At 36.5% G+C, this 21,732-nt stretch overlaps 1 protein-coding gene across 1 annotated transcript in view; it reads right to left on the bottom strand.

Annotated features, from left to right (window-relative positions):
* The window catches only part of ZBBX (zinc finger B-box domain containing), a 111,566-nt gene extending 90,398 nt beyond the window's left edge, over nucleotides 1-21,168 (bottom strand). The window contains exons 1-5 of the mRNA XM_059388064.1: nucleotides 21,102-21,168; nucleotides 13,603-13,743; nucleotides 9,108-9,221; nucleotides 6,488-6,578; nucleotides 19-67 (exon numbers count right to left, since the gene is read on the bottom strand). Of these exons, the coding sequence (XP_059244047.1) occupies nucleotides 19-67; nucleotides 6,488-6,578; nucleotides 9,108-9,221; nucleotides 13,603-13,670 (322 nt within the window). The 5' untranslated portion in view covers nucleotides 13,671-13,743; nucleotides 21,102-21,168. The remainder of the gene's footprint in view (nucleotides 1-18; nucleotides 68-6,487; nucleotides 6,579-9,107; nucleotides 9,222-13,602; nucleotides 13,744-21,101) is intronic.
* Nucleotides 21,169-21,732: the final 564 nt, after the last annotated feature.

The raw sequence follows: 21,732 nt of genomic DNA, 5'->3' as shown, positions 1-21,732 counted from the left end.
CAGTGGTAAACTGTTTACCTTGAAGTTGCTCCTTCAGTAATTTTAATTTCACTTTTCCAGCAGAAAACTGTATTAATGAAATGGATATTATTTGTCAGGTATATATTCTCTTATTCAAAGAATGCTTAAGTTACTAACAAAAATGGTAGAGAGCCATAAAATTTCAGTGAATCTTGAGCAAAACAAACATTTGAGAGAATAATATAAAATTAATAAAAAATCATGATTAAAACTTATATAGAACTTTGAAGGAAGAGCAAATACCCCCCCAAAAAAGGAACTTTGGGCAATAACTAAACCACTTTTAAAAACATGCCATAAATTATGTTTTGAACAAAAATAGTTATATATCCTCATGAAACTATTTTAGGAAAGCACTAGTATTCAAACACTGTAAAGGCTCAGTAAGCCTTTTCTATCTCTGATCTTTCTGAAACACACAAAGTCTAATATTTGTACAGACTAAATCTAAACTGAATTCTAACTGAGACACTCTGCTTACCTAACTGTAGAAGCCAATATTATCTTATTTGTCTAATTTGGAGAACCACATGTTTAAGCATCATAGATTTAACCTTCAATATATTAGCTGTGATCCCTGATGGTCCGAAGTTATAGACAAAATATTGAGTAAATAAGCTTCGCCTTTAGGTGTTTCAAATAGTCACTTAAAATCCTTGGATCTTAAGATTTTAAGACATAAAATGGACTCACTAACTGTATATACTTGCTTTGGTCTTATTAAAACCAACATTCAAAGTACACAAATGAGCATGGAGGAATGGTGCACATTTACACAGACCCTGTCAATTCATGCCTAGTTTTCAATTTTCAATTTGCATGCTCAGTTGCCCAATTTGTACATGAGAATATGAGAACAACAGTTGCCTCTATGTCGACGGCTGCACCAACTGCAGTCATCTTTGAAAATTTAGGCATAATTATTCTCAGTGAATCTAGTGGTTTTGCTTCAAACGGGCATTTTTTGTTCACATTCTTCAAGTAGCTGCTCAGATGCTATGTACCAAACACAGCAGAAAAGAAAATGGGATTGAAATAATCAACTTTTATGTGAATCACACTTATTTTTAAACTGAAAATGTTATACAAGTTACAGATAATTTAATCTCATTTTTTATAACAAAAGTATCCATTATTATTACCTTAATTATACATCTGAATTGCAACATGGTCAAGGTGGTTATAGGCAACCTGGGCAGGATGGCTATGCCAAAACAAATTGAACCCATTATTAGGGAAATTTTATAATTTGTTTTTATTATTGTAAATATTTTTCAGCTCTATAAATATGGTCACATTTACTTCAAATGATTCAAACTGCATAAAAATATTTCAGTGAACAAACTGCTAGCTGCTATTTTTAGGCAACTAGAATTTCCTCCCAAGTCTGATTTTCATCTGTTTGGAAGAGTCTAGAGTCAGGTAGGGTTGGACCGGGGATACACACATTACATCATACACACACACATCCATATGTATATACACATGTGTACATGTATGTATGTATATATACATTCATGTATATCTAAAACATCAGTAATTTGGTATCCTGAAGCCTATGCCTTATTAACCCACTTATGCCTCCACCAGAGAATACTGAAGGGATACACTGAGGGTCAAGGAAGCTTAATAGTTGTACTATACAGATATATCATATGGTCCCTGGGAGTCAGACTATGCTATCATCAGCCTCCTTGCATTGACAAATGCCTCCAAACTCCCAACAATGCCCTAATCTGCCATGCTGGGCCCACATCCATGAGCAACTTTTTCAAATATTCTTATTCTTAATACAATTAGCTACATAACTTTTTTCCATTTTCTACTGCTTGTCCTTATATCCTGGTTTCCTGCTAGTCCATAGAGTCCTTATTAAATAATCATTTATCCTATGACTTAAACCTTTCCTAAAAACATCTCTTGCAAAAGTTCCCATTAATGGGACTCACCTTGCTTTAGACACAACCTTCTCTAAAGAACTCTCCAGAGGAACTAGCTCCATTTCTACTCCCTTGTACTCACCAGAAGAGAAGAAAATCTTTCTCCCTGTTTGGTCCTCAGTCCTGCTTCCAGAATATCGCTCTGATCTCATCGTTCAGCAATGATGCCTCTACTGAAGGTCCTCACCAACCATGGACCACTTTCATTAATATTCACAATCCTCTTCCACCTGAACTAGAGTAATCTGCTCAGTATTTTTCTCCATCACAGTTCTGAGTGATGATCATAGAGATTTCAATGTCCATGTTCACCTGACATTTTGATGCTGAAAACCCTCCACCATGCTGACTACTATGAACATCTAAATGCCTCTTCAGCCACCTGACCATTATGACCAAACCTTAAACCTAACAGCAATCTGAAAGGCCACACCTTCAAAAGCCCAGACTCAGAGCTATCTGGTGCTAAACATGATCACCCTACCTTCTTCCTCTTAGACCTCTACCTTTATCTACCTACCATTGTGATGAAATAATCCTGACTGGGTCCCCTACAAATCCATACTCTTATGCTCTTCAGCAGTCTACTTATTCATTTTGTGCTAAACCTCAATCATGACTCCCACATGACTCAAATGTTCCCCATTCTGAAAGACTCACATTCACCCCACTCTCCCTCCTTATTGTGAGCAGATGATGTTGCCTTCAAATTTACTACAAATGTTGAGGTCTTCCCATTAAAATATTTCCACAGCTTCCTGCCTCACCTCCTATTAAATGCAACCTCTAAAATATTACCTTTACTGCCACCTGCTTTGTCTTCTGTCTTTCTAACCAGATGCAGTGTGTCCTTCTTCCATTGGCCAAAGCCTACCTAAGGAACCATCATTGCAAAGACTACACCCCAGCAACTGACACCTTCCTCATTTGCATCTTCTACATTTCCCCCACTAGTGAGTCCCATCCCTCAGCTACAAACTGGCTCACATGTTTCTGATTATAATAAACAATATACAGTTGACTCTTGAACAATATGCGGGTTGGGGCACCAATTTTTGGCCCCCCAAAACTTAACTGCTGATAGCCTACTATTGACTGGAAGTCTTACAGAGAACATAAACAGTTGATCAACACATATTTCGTATGTTATATGTTTATATGCTGTATTCTTATAATAAAGTAAGCTAGAGAAAAGAAAATGGTATTTAGAAAGTCATAAGGAAGAAAAAATACACTTATGGTACTGTACATAGATCTATTGAAAAAAATCTGCATATTAAGTGGACCTGAACAGTTCAAATCTGTGTTGTTCAAGGGTCAACTGTAAAAAAGTCTTTCCTTGATCCTGTTTAATCCTTGAGATGTCACCCACCACTCTCATGCTCACTGCAACATTAGACTTTATTCACTGCCACCCACCCTTCTTCCTGTAACCAACTGATATTTTTCCATCTAATATCAAATCAAATTCAATGTTTTTTTAAAATTCTAATTCTCCACAAACATTTTCAGCCAGTGTTACAACTTGTTTCACACACATAATCTTAACATTGCTTAAAACTCTGTGAAGTAGTTAACAAATATTGTATGGTTACAAATATAACAGACGCTCAGAAAACTTAAGTGACTCACTTAAAATCACAAAGCTAATGAAAGGAGTCAGGATTTTAGTCAGTATGGATGAACATTCTTGACCTTGATACCATGGACACTTTAGGCCAAGTAATCCTTTGGTGGCGAGGCTGTCCAGTATGTTGTAGGATGCATACCAGAACTCCTGGCCTGGAGCCACTAACATTCATTAACCAAAAACCTCAAACCATTTTGGTGGTGATAACTAAAATGTCTCCAGACATTGCCAAATGTCTCCTAGGAGGCAAAACTAACCCCTGTTGAGAAACACTGGTCTAAAATCACAGTCAAAACACCCTCATTTACTTTCATTTTCTCTGAAATTGCATTACTTGGGTTCTACCATTCTTCCTCTTCTCAAGCTCCCTCTACCGGAGAGCTGGCAAATCACCTTAGCACCAGCTTGAAAGCCTGCATTCCAAATCTTGGCCCTGACGCTTGACCTTGAGCAAGTGAACTTTTTTGATGTTAAATTACTTCATCTGTAAAATTGGAAAAATAACTGCCTCTCAAGAGCAATATAAGCACTTAATGAGATAAAACAGGAAAAAGCAGCTGAACTGTTGACTAGTATAAAATAGATAGTGATTATCAATATTAAAGTTCTCTTTTGCCTCCATATTCCTTGAGCTTTATCCTTCATACCTGCCCTTTCTGAGCTTTATCCTTTATACCCTTCTAAATCCTCAAAATCTGCTAGGTAGAACTTAAAAGTCCTAGAAAGAAAATAAGGAAGGAAGGAAGGAAAGAAGATGAAAGAAAGAAGAGGAGGAGTAAATATGTGAGGTAGGGATGGGTTAATTATACCTATGGGTGAAATCTTTTCACAATGTATACATGTATCAAATCATCATGCTGTTACACTTTAAAATATCTTAAAATATCTTAAAATTGTAACTGTCAGTTACCTCGGTAGAGCTGGGAAAAGAAGGAGAGGAAGGAAGAAAGGAAAGAAGGAAAGGAGGGACAGACGGAGGAAAGGGGGAAGGAAAGAAGAAGGGAGGGAGGGATTTCTAAATCCCAATTTTTTTTCAGCTTTTCTTTATTCTACCTCATTGTCAATCATCCTGATATCAGTTATACATTTGACTTCCTCCTTTCCTTTCTCACTGCTTTTTTGGTTCCTTGATTTCCTTCCTATTTCTTCTGCTACATTCTAATTTAGACTCTTCTCATTTGACCTCTAGATTCTTTTACTAGTCTTCTAAATAGTCTCTCTGCCTATTTAGACTTTGGAGGCTACTATCTATATTAGTGGCCTCCAAAGTAGCATGTATGCATGCCTGAGGGAGCTCAGGAAAAGACAAGAAGGTAGAAATGAAGTTTGTGCCATCCTTAAATAATGTCCACAATTTGTTTTATAATACACATGATATATTAGTAAACTATCATATTTATAAATAAATTTTATTTATAAATAAATGAAAAGTTCATGTATAGAAAAGTTCATGATCAAAATACATTCTTTATTGATGTGGGACATGATGAAAATAGTTTCAATATGACTTATTCTATCCTCTATTTATAAACTCCTAATGCCCTGCATATTTAAACAAAATCAGCCATCATAAATCATCACCTTAATCTTGCTGTCTTCCTGCTCAAAAGCTGTCAGGGAATTCCATTCCCACAGTGAAAGAAAAGACTCACTCTGTTATTCCCTCCTGCCCTAGCTCACTTTCTAACCCCACCTTCCAGAGCTCCCAAAACCCCATGCTTTCACATCTGACTCCATTATGAGATTTGTGGGGCCTGGCATTATGATTTATTCATCATTTTTTCCTTACAAAGACATCTAGAAGACTCTCAACTATTTGTAGAACTGAAGTAATTTTTCCCAAACACAGATGGTTTGGTTATGACAAAAATGACATACTGACTTTTCCTATTCTCATATGTACGTCATCTTTTACATTAGATGAGGATCTCCTTGAGAACAAGGATAATACACTATGTGACAAAGGAGGCACTTAATAATTGTTATTGAATAAATAAGTCAATAATCATAGAGTCAGCATTTTTATTATATTATATTTCAATAACATCTAAAACATGGAACACTATCTCAGAAAGATCATGAGAAATGGGAAGTGGATTATAATCCAAAAATTAAAGAAACATATCTCAGGAAGAGAATGACACTAAAAAATAAAAGGCTTTTTTGAAAACAGAAAGGTTAGAAGCATCAAGTAAGATGTTTATAGATGCCAACTGGTCCAAAGAAAGTTTAATGATAGGTATATAAAAGAGAAAAAGCTATATAAGTTAAGACTTACGAAGTCACGGATCTTGTACTAAACAATCCAAAAACAAAACAGCTTTCCTTACATAAAGTCATTCATCTTGTTTTAATCTTAAATATAAGGTAATGTTATATTTTATAATACACAGTAAAGCTAAAGCAATTCTATAGCTGGGAAACCTGAAAACATTTTTTCCTTGGGTATCTTCACACATAAACTCAATACTATATGAATAATAATTATTCAAGCAAAACATAAATACTATTAAACAAATGTGATTATAGGAAGGCAGAAAAAAGTCTGTCCTTTGTTACATCAAATAACTTAGTTTTCATCTTAATATAAAACTACATAGTTGTATTTCACATACTTGAAACCAGAACTGATTGAACTGTATAAAAAAAACTCAGTCTAGAAAAATTCTATTCAAGGTGAATTCTTGAAAATCATCTTGTCGATGAAAAACAAAATATATCTGAATAATGAAAGTTATAAATTAACCCATAAGAATTAATCAAAACCCAATCATATGCAGTTGTTAAAAGAAGAATAGTAGATTTCTTAAATATAGAAGGGGATACAAGATCTGAAAAATTAATTTATATCTCTTCACTGAGTAAATTCCCTGAGAGCCAAATGGTATTTTCTTACCTTAATAATATTTTTTTTATTTTGTGACATCGTGTGTGATTGATTACCCAATTTTCCCACTCGTCCAGATTTCCAGTGATATCCACTTGACCTTTAATATATATAAACAGAAGATGAAATGTAATTACCAAATACATTTCTCCTTTTAATGAAAACAAATATATTTTCCCTGTTTCAAGAAATGATATTCAATCATTAACATGTAACAGACCACCACAAAATGAAAATGAAATATCAATAATGCCATGATATCCTCAGCAATTCCAAAATATAGCTCTACCATATTTGCAACTGTTGAGAAGAAATGAATAAAAGTAAAATATCCAAACACAGATGAAGAATTTCATTTTTTAGACATTTATGATGATTAAAGATAGCTTTACTGATTTATAGGAAACTTTACAGATTGTTGTACAGTTTTAAAATTTAAGTGTCTACAAATGTAAAGAGGAAAAGGAAGCAAAATAATACCCAAAATATTTGGCAGATCTACTAGTGATGAATTCCATGTATAAGACTACAAATGAGTTCCCACGTTGAAAGGTAACAGAGATGAGAAAGAAGGCAAACTGTTTAATTTCTAGTTTTCAAAGCACTTTTGAAACTCACAAAATTTTCTGAAGTCAGCAGGGCAGAAGTCCAATTCTCACTTAAAAAATAATGAGACAAAAACTTCCCCAAGGTTACACAGACAATAAATAATAAAGTCAAGGTCAGAACATTAGACTTCTATCTTCCTGACCAGTGAGTGGCAAGTTCTCATTCTAGCAATAGCATTTACTATCTATGTGACCTTAGAAGAACACTTACCTCTTCTGAAAACTCAGTCAAGCCTTAGAACATTTTTAAAACCGTCTAGAAAAGGTTCCTCTGCTAATGAAAACCCTCTCTTGAGGCTGATTTCAGGAACTCAGATTCACAAATATTTCATGAGCCATTGAGAAGTGCAAACTAAGTTCACTGGATCATTAAAAGAGGAGTATCAAAATATACAATATACTTTATCACCTGGGATGACATATGACATTGAGATCCTTGATTAATCTGTTATTAGAAAAGGTGTGTGCATATGTCATGAATATTTTTCAAAGAATCAGATTCTAAAGATAAATACTACTGACGCTATAGTAAACATTTGAATTTTATTTAATGGTTCAGAAGGTATTGCATGGATATTTGATGATATCACTTGGATATATGATAAGACCAAACAAAAGCAAATTTAATATACAAAAAGCCTGGTGAGATTTAGTATCAGCCAAAGCACATGAGACATGCACTATTATCCTTGTAGGAGAAAGCTATACATTTTTGAAGCCTATCTGAAAGACAATATTCCTAGTTTCTACTAAAATGTAAACTGCACATACACTTTGACCTAAAATTTAACCCTTTGATACTTTTGCATGTGTAAGCAAAAATATACATAGAAGCATGTTCACAGTAGCACTTACAACTTCAAAACTGAGAAAATTTAATAAAGATCTGAAAAGCACACAAAGAAATATTATGTGGCCTTTAAAAGAATGAGATCAACTGTGTGCTGATGTGGCAAGAATGCTAAGATGTATTAAGTAAAAAAAATAGGGTATGAATCATTTTATAGATAACCTCACTTGTAAAAATGTAAAAGATATGTGAGAAATACACAAATACACATTCATACAAATACACACACACAAACACACACAGGCTTACACAAAGATAAGATAGTTGTGGGGGAAAAAAACTTAATTGTTAAAAGCAGAGCTACAAATGGTCTGAGATTCAGCCTACAGCTAAAAAGAAATAATTTCCATTACATAACCATCAGCTCTGTTTGACTTTTATAATCTATGCTTATTATTTTTATAATAAAGGAAAATGTCCAGTAAAATTAGTATAGATAGAGAGTACAATATTAGAGAGTGCTCATTAATAAAATTTCAGCTAAAACATATTTGTCTAAAAATATTTTAAACATACTTGAGGGTTTGAATGGTTCTTATAGATTAACATATAAACTCCTGTCCCCACAAAGTCTTAAGTAAAAATGACCTTAAACACAAACACAGTCTCCTATGGATGGCAGCTTTATGAGAGCAAAGGCCAACTTCTGCATTTCTGTGCTAAACATCCCAGACTTTAATGGTTCACAAGTCATGTAAAAAGAGAAATAAGAAAGTGTAAGACCAAATAAGGTACAAAGGAAACAGAAGTAATGGTAATTTTCTTTGTTTTTTTTTTAAGATTCTATTTATTTATTTGACAGACAGAGATCACAAGTAGGCAGAGAGGCAGGCAGAGAGAGAGGGGGAAGCAGGCTCCCTGCCGAGCAGAGAGCCCGATGTGGGGCTCAATCCTAGGACCCTGGGATCATGACCTGAGCCGAAGGCAGAGGCACAACCCACCAAGCCACCCAGGCGCCCCAGAAGTAATGGTAATTTTCAAAAGCAACATGCCTTACATCATAAAAAAGACAAAGAAAAAGTAGGAGAAATTTAATACTATTTGTTCATCAGGAAAAGCCAGAAATTATTCATTCAGGGCAGCTCTTTTTTGGAATGATATATTAATATATGAAGTAATTCTTTACCCAAGTCAGTTTATTCCTCTCAAATTCCCTAAAAATGTCACCTACTCTCTTTCTTCCTTTTCTTTACTCCGGGCTGATTGGAATTCCTGTAGCTTCTTTTCCATCTGTTGATTCTCCAGTTCTAACTGGACCTTCTCCATCCTCAGTTCCTGAGCATTTCTGAGTAAGAGATAAACACAGAACATTCATTTGTGGTAAACAAAGACAAAATAATTTTATAACATCTTTTGCCTTTAATTAAAATTATCTACAGCAAGTGTAAGGCATTCTAACTACTTCCTTTGCATTCTGTGAAATATGGTTTCTCAAGTTAGCAATAACTTCCATTAACATTCTTCTTGATGTATACATCTCTTCAAATCTCAAATTTTTGTTTTTCCTATTACAGTGTTAGATGCTTCAAATCATAAGTCACTTTCCATATGAACTTTGCCTTCACATATGCACAAAATATCTATGCTATACAAATAGAATGCAAAAGAAAAAAATATGTTCTAATTTTCATACTGTCTTTCTTCTAAAGAATTCAAATAGTTTGAGGCATATGGTTTAAAGTAACCATTTTTTTTATTCATAGACAGAATACACATTTTTTGCTGACCTGATCATCTTAGAAACCTTCAATAAATTTCTGCCTCTATTGTATTGTATAAGTACAATACAAAGAAAAAAAGAAAGAGCAGAGCCTGTTTGGGGCCTATTAGGAAGAAGGCATCTATTGATGGTCTTGGTATAGGAGCCATCAAAAGGACTGAATGGGAACTGGGCCAACACCACCTATTGTTTCATCTGAAGGAAGACAGGAAGACAATAAGAAAAAAACTTTTTGAAGAGAGGAGCCATCTTAGCGATTCCTGTGCAAGAGATTTTGATAATAATACCTGAAGCTCATCAAACTTTTGACACAAGCCATTTTCTTCATTTTACAGTTCTCATCTCTTGTCAGTATTAGTCACTGACTCCGTCTTCCATAGGTCTATGCCAACCTAGTTCTCTAGCTTTTATTATCTATAATGAGTTTAAATTTCTTCCTTTATTACTACATTAATGATTGTCCATATTCAGGCAGTGTGCATACCCAAGGATTTAATGGCGAGGAGTTGAAAAATAAGAATAATGGAGATCAGAAAAGGGAACAAATTTATAGAGGCAGTCACCAAGGTGCAAGGGGGCCAAAGATCCAGGCCCAAGTGTACACTATCCAGGGAGATAAACAGAAAGTGAAAGGAGGCAAGGCTGCCCGAGGGTTCAGAGAAGCTGTCAAAGATGCTGAGAGGGAGGACTATTTTCATTGTATCTGCTCCACAAGGAGTATTTCAGCCCCCAAAACAAACAGGCACAGGATATGTGACAGTATGTGAAAGGGGATGAGACCCAGTAGAGCTTCCAGCACACATAGGAACACAGACATGCCTGAAGGTAATTGAAATACCATATAATGGTGCTGTCAGTACCCGAACACACAGAAAGGGCACAGGGCACATACCCAGCCGATGGGCCTACAAGAGCAGTTCCAGGAGAAAGAGAAGTCTGAGCTGAGCCCTAAGGGATGAAAAGACCTAGCCAGTCAAAGAGAAATGGTGAGAGCAGTGTTCCAGGAAGAAAGAAAAGTGTGAGCACAAGTGGATACAGGTGATGTGTGGGTCAAGAAGCAAGAGATTCCACTTAACCAGTCATTATGTGCAGGATGGCAAAAGTAGCAAGAAATGGAACTGCTGAGGTGGAGAATGCCAGATCATGAAGAGCCATGTAGACCATGACAAGAATTTGTATTCTACAGGCAATGAGACTCACCAAAGGATTTTAAGAGAATTGATCAGACTTGCATTTTATTTAGGAAGATCGCTCTGATTGCAGAATGGGAAATTAGAGGGTACAAGGCTCAAAGGCAAGGCAAGGTAGCCAGTTGGGAGACTATTTTGGTAATCCTGATAATAGAGAGATGACGCTGGTCTGACTGGATAGAGACAGTGGAGAGAAAAATGGGAGCACTTGAGAAATATGAGGAAATAAAATTAACTGGACTTGGAGACTGACCAGAAGCAGTTGACTCACCAGGGAAGGTACAAAGAAGGAATCTAAGATAATCCTAGGTTTCTTACTCAGGCAACCAGAAGGATAATGATGCTTAGATCACTTTGATATGGGATGGGGACACAGTTCAGGACTGATACCTGAGCTGGTCTCCCTGCCTAAAGTCTCAATGGCCCAGAACACTTTTCACATGGCTTCCAGAAAAAGGGTTCAAGAACACAAATGTAATTGTGTTACTCACTTACTTAGAAAACATTTAATGTTTCTGAAAACCCCACTGTGGTAGAGGAAAGGGATGAGAACGGGAAAAAAAAAAAAAAAAAAAAGACTGGATTACTGACCAAGTGATCAAGTTGATGGAATGTTATGGTTCTGAAACAAGACAAGGGTTCCTTCCAGAGACAGCCTCAGACTCAGAGCCAGAGGGCAGGAATGACCACTGAGGAAAACTAGGGTTGGTCCTGCAGAGACCAGGTCAACCCACCAAATCCAAGGGCCAGAAACAACTGCTGAAATGAGTTAGAGGCTGAGAAAGAGGAAGATAAATGTTGGAGAGCACCAACACATCAAACAAGGTTAAGATAATCATTAAGACAGTATCAAATGAAAACAGGGGACAAGGGGAATAAGGAAAGGGGAACAAATGGACCTCCAGAGCAATTACCGTAGAGTGTGTGTTCCTGTCATAGCTTCTGTAGGTTATTGATCTTGGATGGATCAGGAAGACCTGCAGGCCATGGAACAGTGATCCCCCCCCACCATACCTCCAAAATAAATTTCAAACTCCTTAGTGTGGCACACAAATTAATTTATTATCTGTACAACCCTGCCCTTCTCTCCAATTTTGCTCTATAAGTCTCTCTTCCATACATCACTGGATGTGTCTGAAAGTTTCCAGACTATGTGGTCTTTGTGCTTTCGCCGAAGTTCTCCCAATAACTACCCAACTAACTGCATCATTCAGAGGAAACTTGGAGACCTCCTCCCCACTAATCCAGTAGTTTAGACCATGTTCTCACAGCCCACTGTGCTTTCTCATCACACTACACTTCTCACTATCTCATAAATGTGATTTTATCCATTCACATCCTCTACAAGCTACCTGAGAGCAAAGGTTTTGTCTTCTTACTTTCATATTCACCATTCTCCAGCACACTGTATAGAACACATGCACTTAATAAATGTTTGGGTAAACGGTTTATAGGTATATAAACACAGACTGGAAACATATGACCAAAATCAAATTTTGTATGCCCCATTTTCTTTTTACACACAAAAAAGCAAATTTGGTAATACTAGCAATTGGATAGCTCCCCTCCCACTAAAAAAATGGTAAAACTAATACAGATAATCGAGGGGTTTGAACTGTATGGGTCCACTTCCGCACAAAATTTTTTTTTTACAAATACAGTACAGTACTGTTGTCTTTTCCTTACAATTTTCTTAATAACATTTTGTTTTCACTAGCTTAGTTTATTGAAAGAATAAAGCATATAAAACATACAACATACAAAATATGTGTTATTTTACTATTTATGTTATCCATAAGGTTTCTGGTCAACAGTAGACTATTAGTTAAGTTTTGGGGATGTCAAAAGTTATACATGGATTTTTTTTATGTGCTTTAGTGATTTAGGGTCAGTGCCCCTAAACCATATGTTGTTCAAGGGTCAACTGTGCTGAGAATCACAAATATTTGTGTAACATTTTCCAGTTTACACGTGCTCTTACACACAGTATCTCAAAAGTGAAGGAAGAATTAGGAAGGCTCTGAAGACACTGAATAACCACAGGACTATTGATCTCTTCCCTGGAACTCAAAACTAAAATTAAAAGTCTACAGTCTGTCCCGAATCCAAATCAGCTGCCCCTTATTGATACTTGAAAGGAAGGCCTTGGCAATTTCCTGTGACTCTAGATGACCTCAAAGGGAAACAGTATATTGACATTTCCAGTATTCCTGCTGTGTTATGAAATTCCCTGGATACGCAAAATGACTTGGTTTTAGTTGAATGCATCCACACTGCAATCCAGGACAGAAGGTGCCCCTCCAAGAAAGGGGAATTTAACACAGTCTTAGTAGGCAAAGTGCTGGGATAGTTAGTACCTTCTCTGTTTAAGATCTCTTGGCCCAATAGTGTCCCTAAATTTCAATGTCTTTCAGTTTCTTCAGGGTGATTCCTTTTAATTCCAAACAAGGGCCACAAACTATTTATAACTTTGTTAGATGGCTTTAATAGTCAACAAATCCAGATTTTACTTATAACTTCTCACTTCAGTTTTGTGACATAAAGAATTTTAGTCCTTATTTTAAAAACTATTTTGGATTTATAATATGTCAAACTTACTCTCTTATAGATAAAAATACACCAAGGTAAAAAAAAAAAATGGAGATAATAACTCACAAATTTAAGTCTAAACTGCCTCATATAAAAAGAATACTTAAAATTACAACATACAGAAATGTTAACAACTATTTCTATTTAAGTAATAAATACACACTTACTTGTATTTCAGCTTTATAGAATTTCCAGGTTTTCCCCAAGGAAGAACTACAAAATCTTTGGAGTTCATGATCACTGTCGTGTTTTTTTTTTTTTCCACTATCTTAATAGTAAATAAAAATCATTGTGATTTGCAAAAACTTCTGGAAAAGTAACAGATAAAAGAATTATGCCTGAGTAAGCCAATCAATTACAAATTCAAAACTACATATAGTTCAGGCAAGTTTTAAAAACAGAGATCATTATGAAGCAAAAAGCTGAATTAAAGGTTAGACAATAAATATATATATGCTAAATATAAATTTTATAAATATTTATATATTAACAAAGTTATAAATATAACATATCTAATGGAAGTAAAATTTTATCAATAATTATATAACAAAAGATTATGGAAATAGTCAATTGAAAGTGAAGAATGCACTCATTAAGACAGAGAACATTCTCCGGCACTTTCTATAGTAAAGAGTATAAAAATATATATCAGGTTTTGCTCCCATCCAAATATCCATGGCTAAATATAGGGAAAAGAAAAGAACTTTTGAGATACAATCCAAACTCAAAACTTTTTTTGTACATATATGGCAATGTAAAATGAGAATTAAGGTATGTAACAACTACCCAAAGGCATTCTAATATCCTCATTCATCAAAGAAAATTTTAATGATGCTCTTTGCCGAAGACCAGAAATTAGCATATTTAGAAAGAATTTTTTAACAAGAAATGAAACAAAAAAGATTTTCCGCCCAACTCCAAGTTAACCAGAAAATTAAATTATTCAGAACACCCTATTTCCTGAATATCCCAATTATTCATGTTTCCATAATAATTTATTCTGTAATGCTGAATTACTGAATCACATGCACAACTACTTGATTTTTATACCAATAAAAATTCCCAAATTCTGAACATTCTTAAAGAAATATAGGCATTACCGTAGAGTCCAGACTCTTAAATGGCCAAACCATTTGATATTGTTAGTTTATATATGTGTTACTACATATTCACAACTTCCACTAATATTTACTAAGTCTCTGCTATATGCAAAGCACTGTGCAGAGAGGCATGAAGGAATCAAGGCCCAGGGAGATTCATTTTCTGGCTCAAATGGCAAAGAATCAAAATGGGCATATAAAAACTATATATAAAAGCCATAAAATAGGGTAAAAAATATAAAGGCCATAAAGCAAGATGTAATAATATAATAAGTGAGAGAAAGGAAAAATTCGAGCTGGCTAGCATTTAAAGTGGAGTTCTGAGGAGAAGGGGGGCTTATATAAGAAGATATAAGGGGCACCGGGGTGGCTCTGTTGGTTGTGTCTACTCTTGATTTCAGTTGTCATGATCTCAGGTTGTGAGAAGGAGCCCCAGGATGGGCTCCATGCTGGACATCGAGCCTGCCTAAGATTCTTGCTCTCTCTCATCCTCTGCCCCTCCCCCTCTCCCCCTCACTAAAAAAAAAAAAAAGAAGAAGAAGAAGATATGGATGGGATGAACACTCCACACTATAAGAAAGAACAGCTTTTGAATGGGGACTAATAACTGGTTCCATTTGGTTGATGTGTGGGTTTACATGGAGGGGGGAAAGTAGGCATACACTTGGAAATAAGGCTAAGGCCCAAAAACAAGTGGCTTTAAATGCAAAGTTAAGGTATTTGGAATTTATTCTCTAGAAATTAGAGTCACCGGAAGTTTTAGATAAAAGAACAGAAAATAAATCTAGAAGCTTTGCTCAAAAACTTGAGGAGGGAGGGCATCAGAACAGGAGCAACCAAATGGAAGGCTATTGTAACATCAAAGTCTACATAATCGAATAAGTAGTTGTTTGGTTTTGTTCCTTTGGGAACATAATTTCAATGACGCAACTACTGATCAAAACATTTTTAGAATGCCTCTTCTGATGGGTGCCTGGGTGGCTCAGTTGGTTAAGTGTCTGCCTTCAGTTCAGGTCATGATCCTAGGGTCCTAGAATGGAGCCCCTTGTTGGGCTCACTGCTCAGTGGGGAGCCTGCTTCTCCCTCTCTCTCTGCAGCTCCCTCTGCTTGTACTCTCTCTCTCAAATAAATAAATTATTTTTTTTAAAAGACTCTTTTGAAACTATCTGAAGAGTCCATCATATACCCAACAAACACACAGATCTACCTTGTTATGCCTCATTTAAAACTGAAAATGATATTGTTCAGCAAGAGTGACTATTTTTTTCAGTCAAATTTAGTTTCAAGTTACTCTACCTCCAAAAAAAAAAAAAAAAAAAAAGCAAACTAGTCTGAAAGGGTAGATTTTTACTACCTTGGAGAATATTCTGAAGGAATTTATTCTCTGGAGATAATTCCACAATGGAATTATACAAAATAATTTTATACTGTAAGCAGTTTAGTGGATGCAGTGTAGAATTAAGTGTATTTGTGCATTCAAAACAAACATTTAACTACTCCTTTGTGACTCCCTTGGGGTTCCCGAAGTCACAATGGTAAAAACATGGTGTCTTCCCTCAAAGAACTCAAAATGAAAGGGAAAGCACACAAATCTTGAAAGAAAACAAAAACAAAAACAAAACTCCAGGAATAATCCTACTCAAAGAGTCTATATCTCTTTTTTATTATAATCTAGAAATTCAAACAGCTGGGCCCTAGTCTACTGTGGCTAAATTTTTCATGAAAAGTTCCATATTGTTATCATTACCAAAAAAAAAAAAAAATCAAGTTGAAAACTATACATGGATTTTTCACTGTGTAGGGAGTTGCTGTACCTAATCCCCTACACTGTTCAAGGGTCAATTGCATATGTACATATGCATAAAACCAAACTAATACATGAGGACTGAAATGAATTTTTTTAAAAAGTCTGTAAATTTCATTAGGATGAGATGATTCAGATTTATAGCTCTGCTGATAATGTGATTTAACCAATAAATTTGAGGGCATTTCACTTCACTGAATGCAATTAGTAAGGCTTCTTCTCAGTTAAATGTTTTATCAAGTCACACACATAAGCCAATTTTCTTGTATGAAGAAAAAAGGAAGATCATAATTGTGAGTCATGCTGTTCTGCCTGTTTCCTTTCGTAAAACCAATAGAGAATTAGTCACCTTTCTTAGGACAGCAAGGATATAACAATGTCAGCAGGAAGAAAAGCAAAGCACTAAACTTTGTCTCTTAATGGAATCAGGGAACTACAGATAAAACACCCTATAATGCAAATTTTGTAGTTCCGCCGTCCTTTGGTTACTCCATTTTTTGCTGATGATTAAATAGCAAAAGTTTAATATTTATTTGGAAAATTTTCTCATTACCTGATTTATTAGACTGAATCATTTTCCCAACCCCAACCTTGTTCTTCCCCACACATGTACACATAATATGACCCAATGTTGTCCATGATGGTTTGATTCTCCTCCTACATAAGTTCCTGTTCTGGGAATGCAACCCAGTCATCAAGACTGACTACCACAGAATGGAAACAAGGAAATTATGATGATTTATAATCCTAGAAACTCAGAGCATTCATCAAGAGTTGCCCTGGTCTCCTAGAATTTGCCATGACATCATTGGCAGAACGGGAGGTTTGGGAAACCACTGTTTTAAAGATGGGACAATTTTTTTATGAAACAAGATGGGATGAGGAGGGAGATAAACGGTAAGAGACTGTTAATCTCAGGAAACAAAGTGAGGGTTGCTGGGGCTGGGGGAAGGAGAGGGTGCCTGGCTTATGGACATTGGGGAAGGTATGTGCTATGGTGAGTGCTGTAAATTGTGTAAGACTGATGATTCACAGACCTGTACCCCTGACGCAAATAATACGTTATAAGTTAATTAAAAAAAAAAAAAAAAGATGTGTTTATTTGAGAAAGAGAAAAAGAGAGCACAAGTGTGGTGAGAAATAGAGGGAAAATCAGACTTCCTGCTGAGCAGGGAGCCCAATGTGGGGCTCAATTCCAGGACCCCAGGATCATGACATGAGCCAAAAGCAGATATGGAAAGGACTGAGCCACCCAGGTACCCAAGAAGGGAAAATTTTTATAACTGAAAACTTATCTAAGATGTGTTGGTTATTCTGAAGACCCAGATCATCTTAGACCTAAAAATTTAAAAGCCAGTTTTAACACATATTTTATTTAACATATATATTTATTTTAACACATATTTTAAGGTCCAAAAGCAAGCTCTTTTGGATGGATTAACATGTTTACCATAGTACTTAGAAATCAGAGGCTCAAAAAAAAATTGTCAAATAAAAATGAATTTTTTTAAAAAAATAGTTTTAAACTCTTAAAAGAATTATGCTTTTACTATTTTCACTACCTGATATTATCCATATTCTAAATGTATATATTTATTTTAAAATCTTTTTAAAATCTGGGAAAGACTGATAATACATGATCCTTAGCATATCTTGGGCTTGAATGGCCTACTAAATAGACATATGCCATTTTCTCCTAGTGCAGGCCATGAAAGTAAATCAGGTATTGACTTCTCAGCTGTGCTTAATCTTTCAACCAACCAACATATCTGATAAATACTGTCTCAGGGTACTAAGTAGTACCCATGTCACCCAGTTTTTACCTTGTATGTGCAGGTTCCCTTGAAAACAATTAAGGAAGTTTTCTTTCAGATATCAAGGGGTGAGGTATCTTTTTAAAATATTTGCCAACTAATCTTTAAATAATAATAATAAAAAATAAAATATTTGCCAACTAAAAATGACAAGTAATACTAAAAATACCAGTTTTAAGTTCTGAAAACCTTTGTGTCAGAGTGGTCTCTGAGTCTCAGTTTATCAGTATTAAATAAGGAGAATTAATTCCACCCCCCACAGCCTCCCACCCCCACCTAATTTCCAGGATATCAAACGAAGGACTCAAATTTGTGGCCTGTAAATCCTCCTTAAGGACCTCCAGAGAGTTCAGGGTTCAGGGAAGGAGCAGCCTTAAAAGCTACTTTGAGAGGGTAATGAGGGAGCATCAAGGCTTTTCTTAAACCACAGCTTCTCTGATTCCATCTATTTTACATAATGAGCCTCTGGTTCAGATTAACTATAAAGAAACTCCTCTATAGCTTAAAAAAATGTTTTAAAGGCACAACAGTAAATTAATATACAATCATTATTAATTCTGTATCAACCGAAAACTGCATGATTACAAATAGCAATGAAAGCATTAAGTTTATAAATCACAACTTTCAGAAACCCAATCCTTTTATATTTATCCATCCCATCCATTCTCATAAAATCCACTATTAGCTTAAGTGATCGCTTATGACTATTTTAGGAATGGGAAAATTAAAGGCACCCGTCCAAGATTAGTGACAAAGCCAGAAATTACAATTTTATTCCCAGTCCTGTTAGCTCCTCTTAAGTCTCAAAATCTAAATATTGTTCGATGTACTTAAAATGATGAATTTATATCATTCATCTTCTTCCCCCTTTCATACTCTTAACCTGTCATAAAAAAGAAATTTAGAGAAAGAATTGTTTGGCATCAGATCATTTTCTAAATTTTACAGTAATGTATTTAAATACCTTGAAAACCTTTTAGGTGCCAAATCGCTCCCATGTAATACAAGATAACAAATTTTTGTTTCTATATTTTTTCCCCATACCCAAAAGGAAAAAAAAAATTTTTTTCTCACTGCTCTGTTTGGTACCTTAAGAGCCTCAATTATGCATTCCAATCTTCCTAAGCATTATACTTTATTTTCCACTTCTCTGCTCACCAAGTTTTATTCTATTCAGTTCCCAGTTGGAATGCCACCTCTACCATGAAGATTTCTTCCATCAAAAGTGAACTTCTCCTGTAAGGACATCATGTGTAACACCATCATTTGCTACTCTGTGCTGCCCTGTGTTATTTCTTCCTGCTTTGCTTGTACAGGTGTTGTTTCCCTAAGCATCCCAAATATATCATTGATCTTTGAATCCCCAGCAATTAGAAGAGGGCCTACTCATAAGGTACTGCCAGTAATAATATGTTAAGTTTTAAATATTTAGTTTTTTACTATGGCTTTGAATTTATTGCACAAACCTTATGGGAAAAAAATTAAACAAACACACCCTCTTTCCCACTTCAACAAATCCTTTTGTTCTTTTTTCTCTGTATCCTACCAGACTTTGATGAACATTCAGTAAGTACAGAAACACCTCCTCTGTGCCAGGTATCAGATTAAGAACTGAAGAACAAGGTGAACCAAACAGGAATAACACCAATCCTCACTGAACTTACACTCTGGTGAAGAAATAGGAAAAAATTTAAAAATTATTTAAAAATTAAAATTTATTTGCTTTTTAAAAAATTAAAAAGCAAATAAAATAATTGGAGGACATATTAAACGTTTTGAAGTAAACAGACAAAAGACCGAGGCACTTTCAAATACATTTGTAACACCACCAAAAATACTACTACTAATAATAATAAAGTCAGGACAGGCCTGTAAGTGGCCTATAAAATAAGGTGTTGGAGGGAGGTGGGGTGTTTTTGTTCTTGTTTCTGTTTTCATTTTCTTTTTTTTTTTTTTAAGGTTTTATTTATTTATTTGACACAGAGAGAGAGAGATCACAAGTAGGCAGAGAGGCAGGCAGAGAGAGAGGAGGAATCGGGCTCCCTGCGGAGCAGAGAGCTTGATGCGGGGCTGGATCCCAGGACCCTGAGACCATGACCTGGGCTGAAGGCAGAGGCTTAACCCACTGAGCCACCCAGGCGCCCCTGTTTTCATTTTCTATAAGCGTACAGTTTGCACAGTTTTAATCTTGTGTAGCTTCAAATCTATGTCACTTTTTCCCCCCTTAGGAGTCTAGCTAACTCTGGATTTAGAAAATCAGGCTATTAAAAAAAAATTATATATACATATATAATTACACTTGTATATGAGCACCTCTATCTAGCTGATTTGGGGATAGAAGAAAAAAACTCCCACAAGCTTCAGATTTCTTAGGAATCTGCCACCCCTCACCATAACCTTTACTCGGGAGGAGCAGACTTCCAGAACATAGCGGGTGCATGTGGCCCCAGGCAGGAAGCAGGCTCAAAAAGAGGATGTGGTAACGACTTGTCAGGGCACCAAATTTTTCGTAAGGCACCAACGACTTCAAAGGATAAAAGACGGTGGCGTTTGAAAAGGTGAGGTTGTAGAGGGAGGACAAGCCCCTGGTTTCCGTGGCTAGGGTTCACTGTCAGTTCCTGACTCCATTAGCACCATGGGCTCAGAAGTTCTTTGTTTACAGAAAAAAAAAAAAAAAAAAGAACTTCAACTCCTGAGGGCGATGCTGCGTCTCGCAGTCCGCGGGCCTGGGACAGTGTCTGGCCCACGGCAGAGTCTCCGCAAACACCGACTGGGCGGGGGCCCCAGCTCCACCCTCAACCCGGTTTACTTTCCCGCCGTCCCGCCCTGCTCCCCGCACCACCGCAGACCTGGCGACCACACACACACACACTCACACGCTCACACACACCCGCCAACTCGGAAGTCCCCCGCCCGGCACCACCGTCTTCGGCAGCCAGCTGACCCACCTGAAGACCCCGCCGCCCGCGTCACCGCCCTGGGCTCTGGCTATCCAGAACTTCCGCCTCGGTCTCCTTGGTTCCCGCGTTACCTCAGTACCCATAGCAACCAGAACGCTAGGTCCTGCCGCTGTTGACCAGCAGAGGGCACAAAGGAGCCTGCCGAGAGAGGGAAGAGGGGAGAGGAGCAGGAGAGAGAGGGGAGAGGGAAGAAAGGAGGGGTAGCAGGGAGGGGGAGAAGAAGGATCTTCTCCAAAAGGGAAGGGCTGGGAAACTCAGCAGGCTCTGAAGACTTTCTGCTGCAGGGGTTCCCACCACATTCGCAGCAATATTCTAAAAGTTTTATCTGTAATATTTAATTCATCCTCATAATGGCCCAATTTATAGCTAAGAGAATTAAGGCACAGAAAATTTGAATAATGACTCAAAATTACGAAGCTAGCAAATGGCAAACCCAAGAAGAATTAACCGAAGCAATTAAGAAATCCCACACGTGGGGCACCTGGGTGGCTCAGTGGGTTAAAGCCTCTGCCTTCGGCTCAGGTAATGATCCCAGGGTCCGGGGATTGAGCCCCACATCGGACTCTCTGCTCCGCGGGGAGCCTGCTACCCACTCTCTCTCTCTCTCTCTCTCTCTCCC

This window comes from Mustela nigripes, chromosome 2 (assembly GCF_022355385.1).
Source record: "Mustela nigripes isolate SB6536 chromosome 2, MUSNIG.SB6536, whole genome shotgun sequence".
Lineage (NCBI taxonomy): Eukaryota > Metazoa > Chordata > Mammalia > Carnivora > Mustelidae > Mustela > Mustela nigripes.
This window is presented reverse-complemented; position numbering and strand designations above follow the sequence as displayed.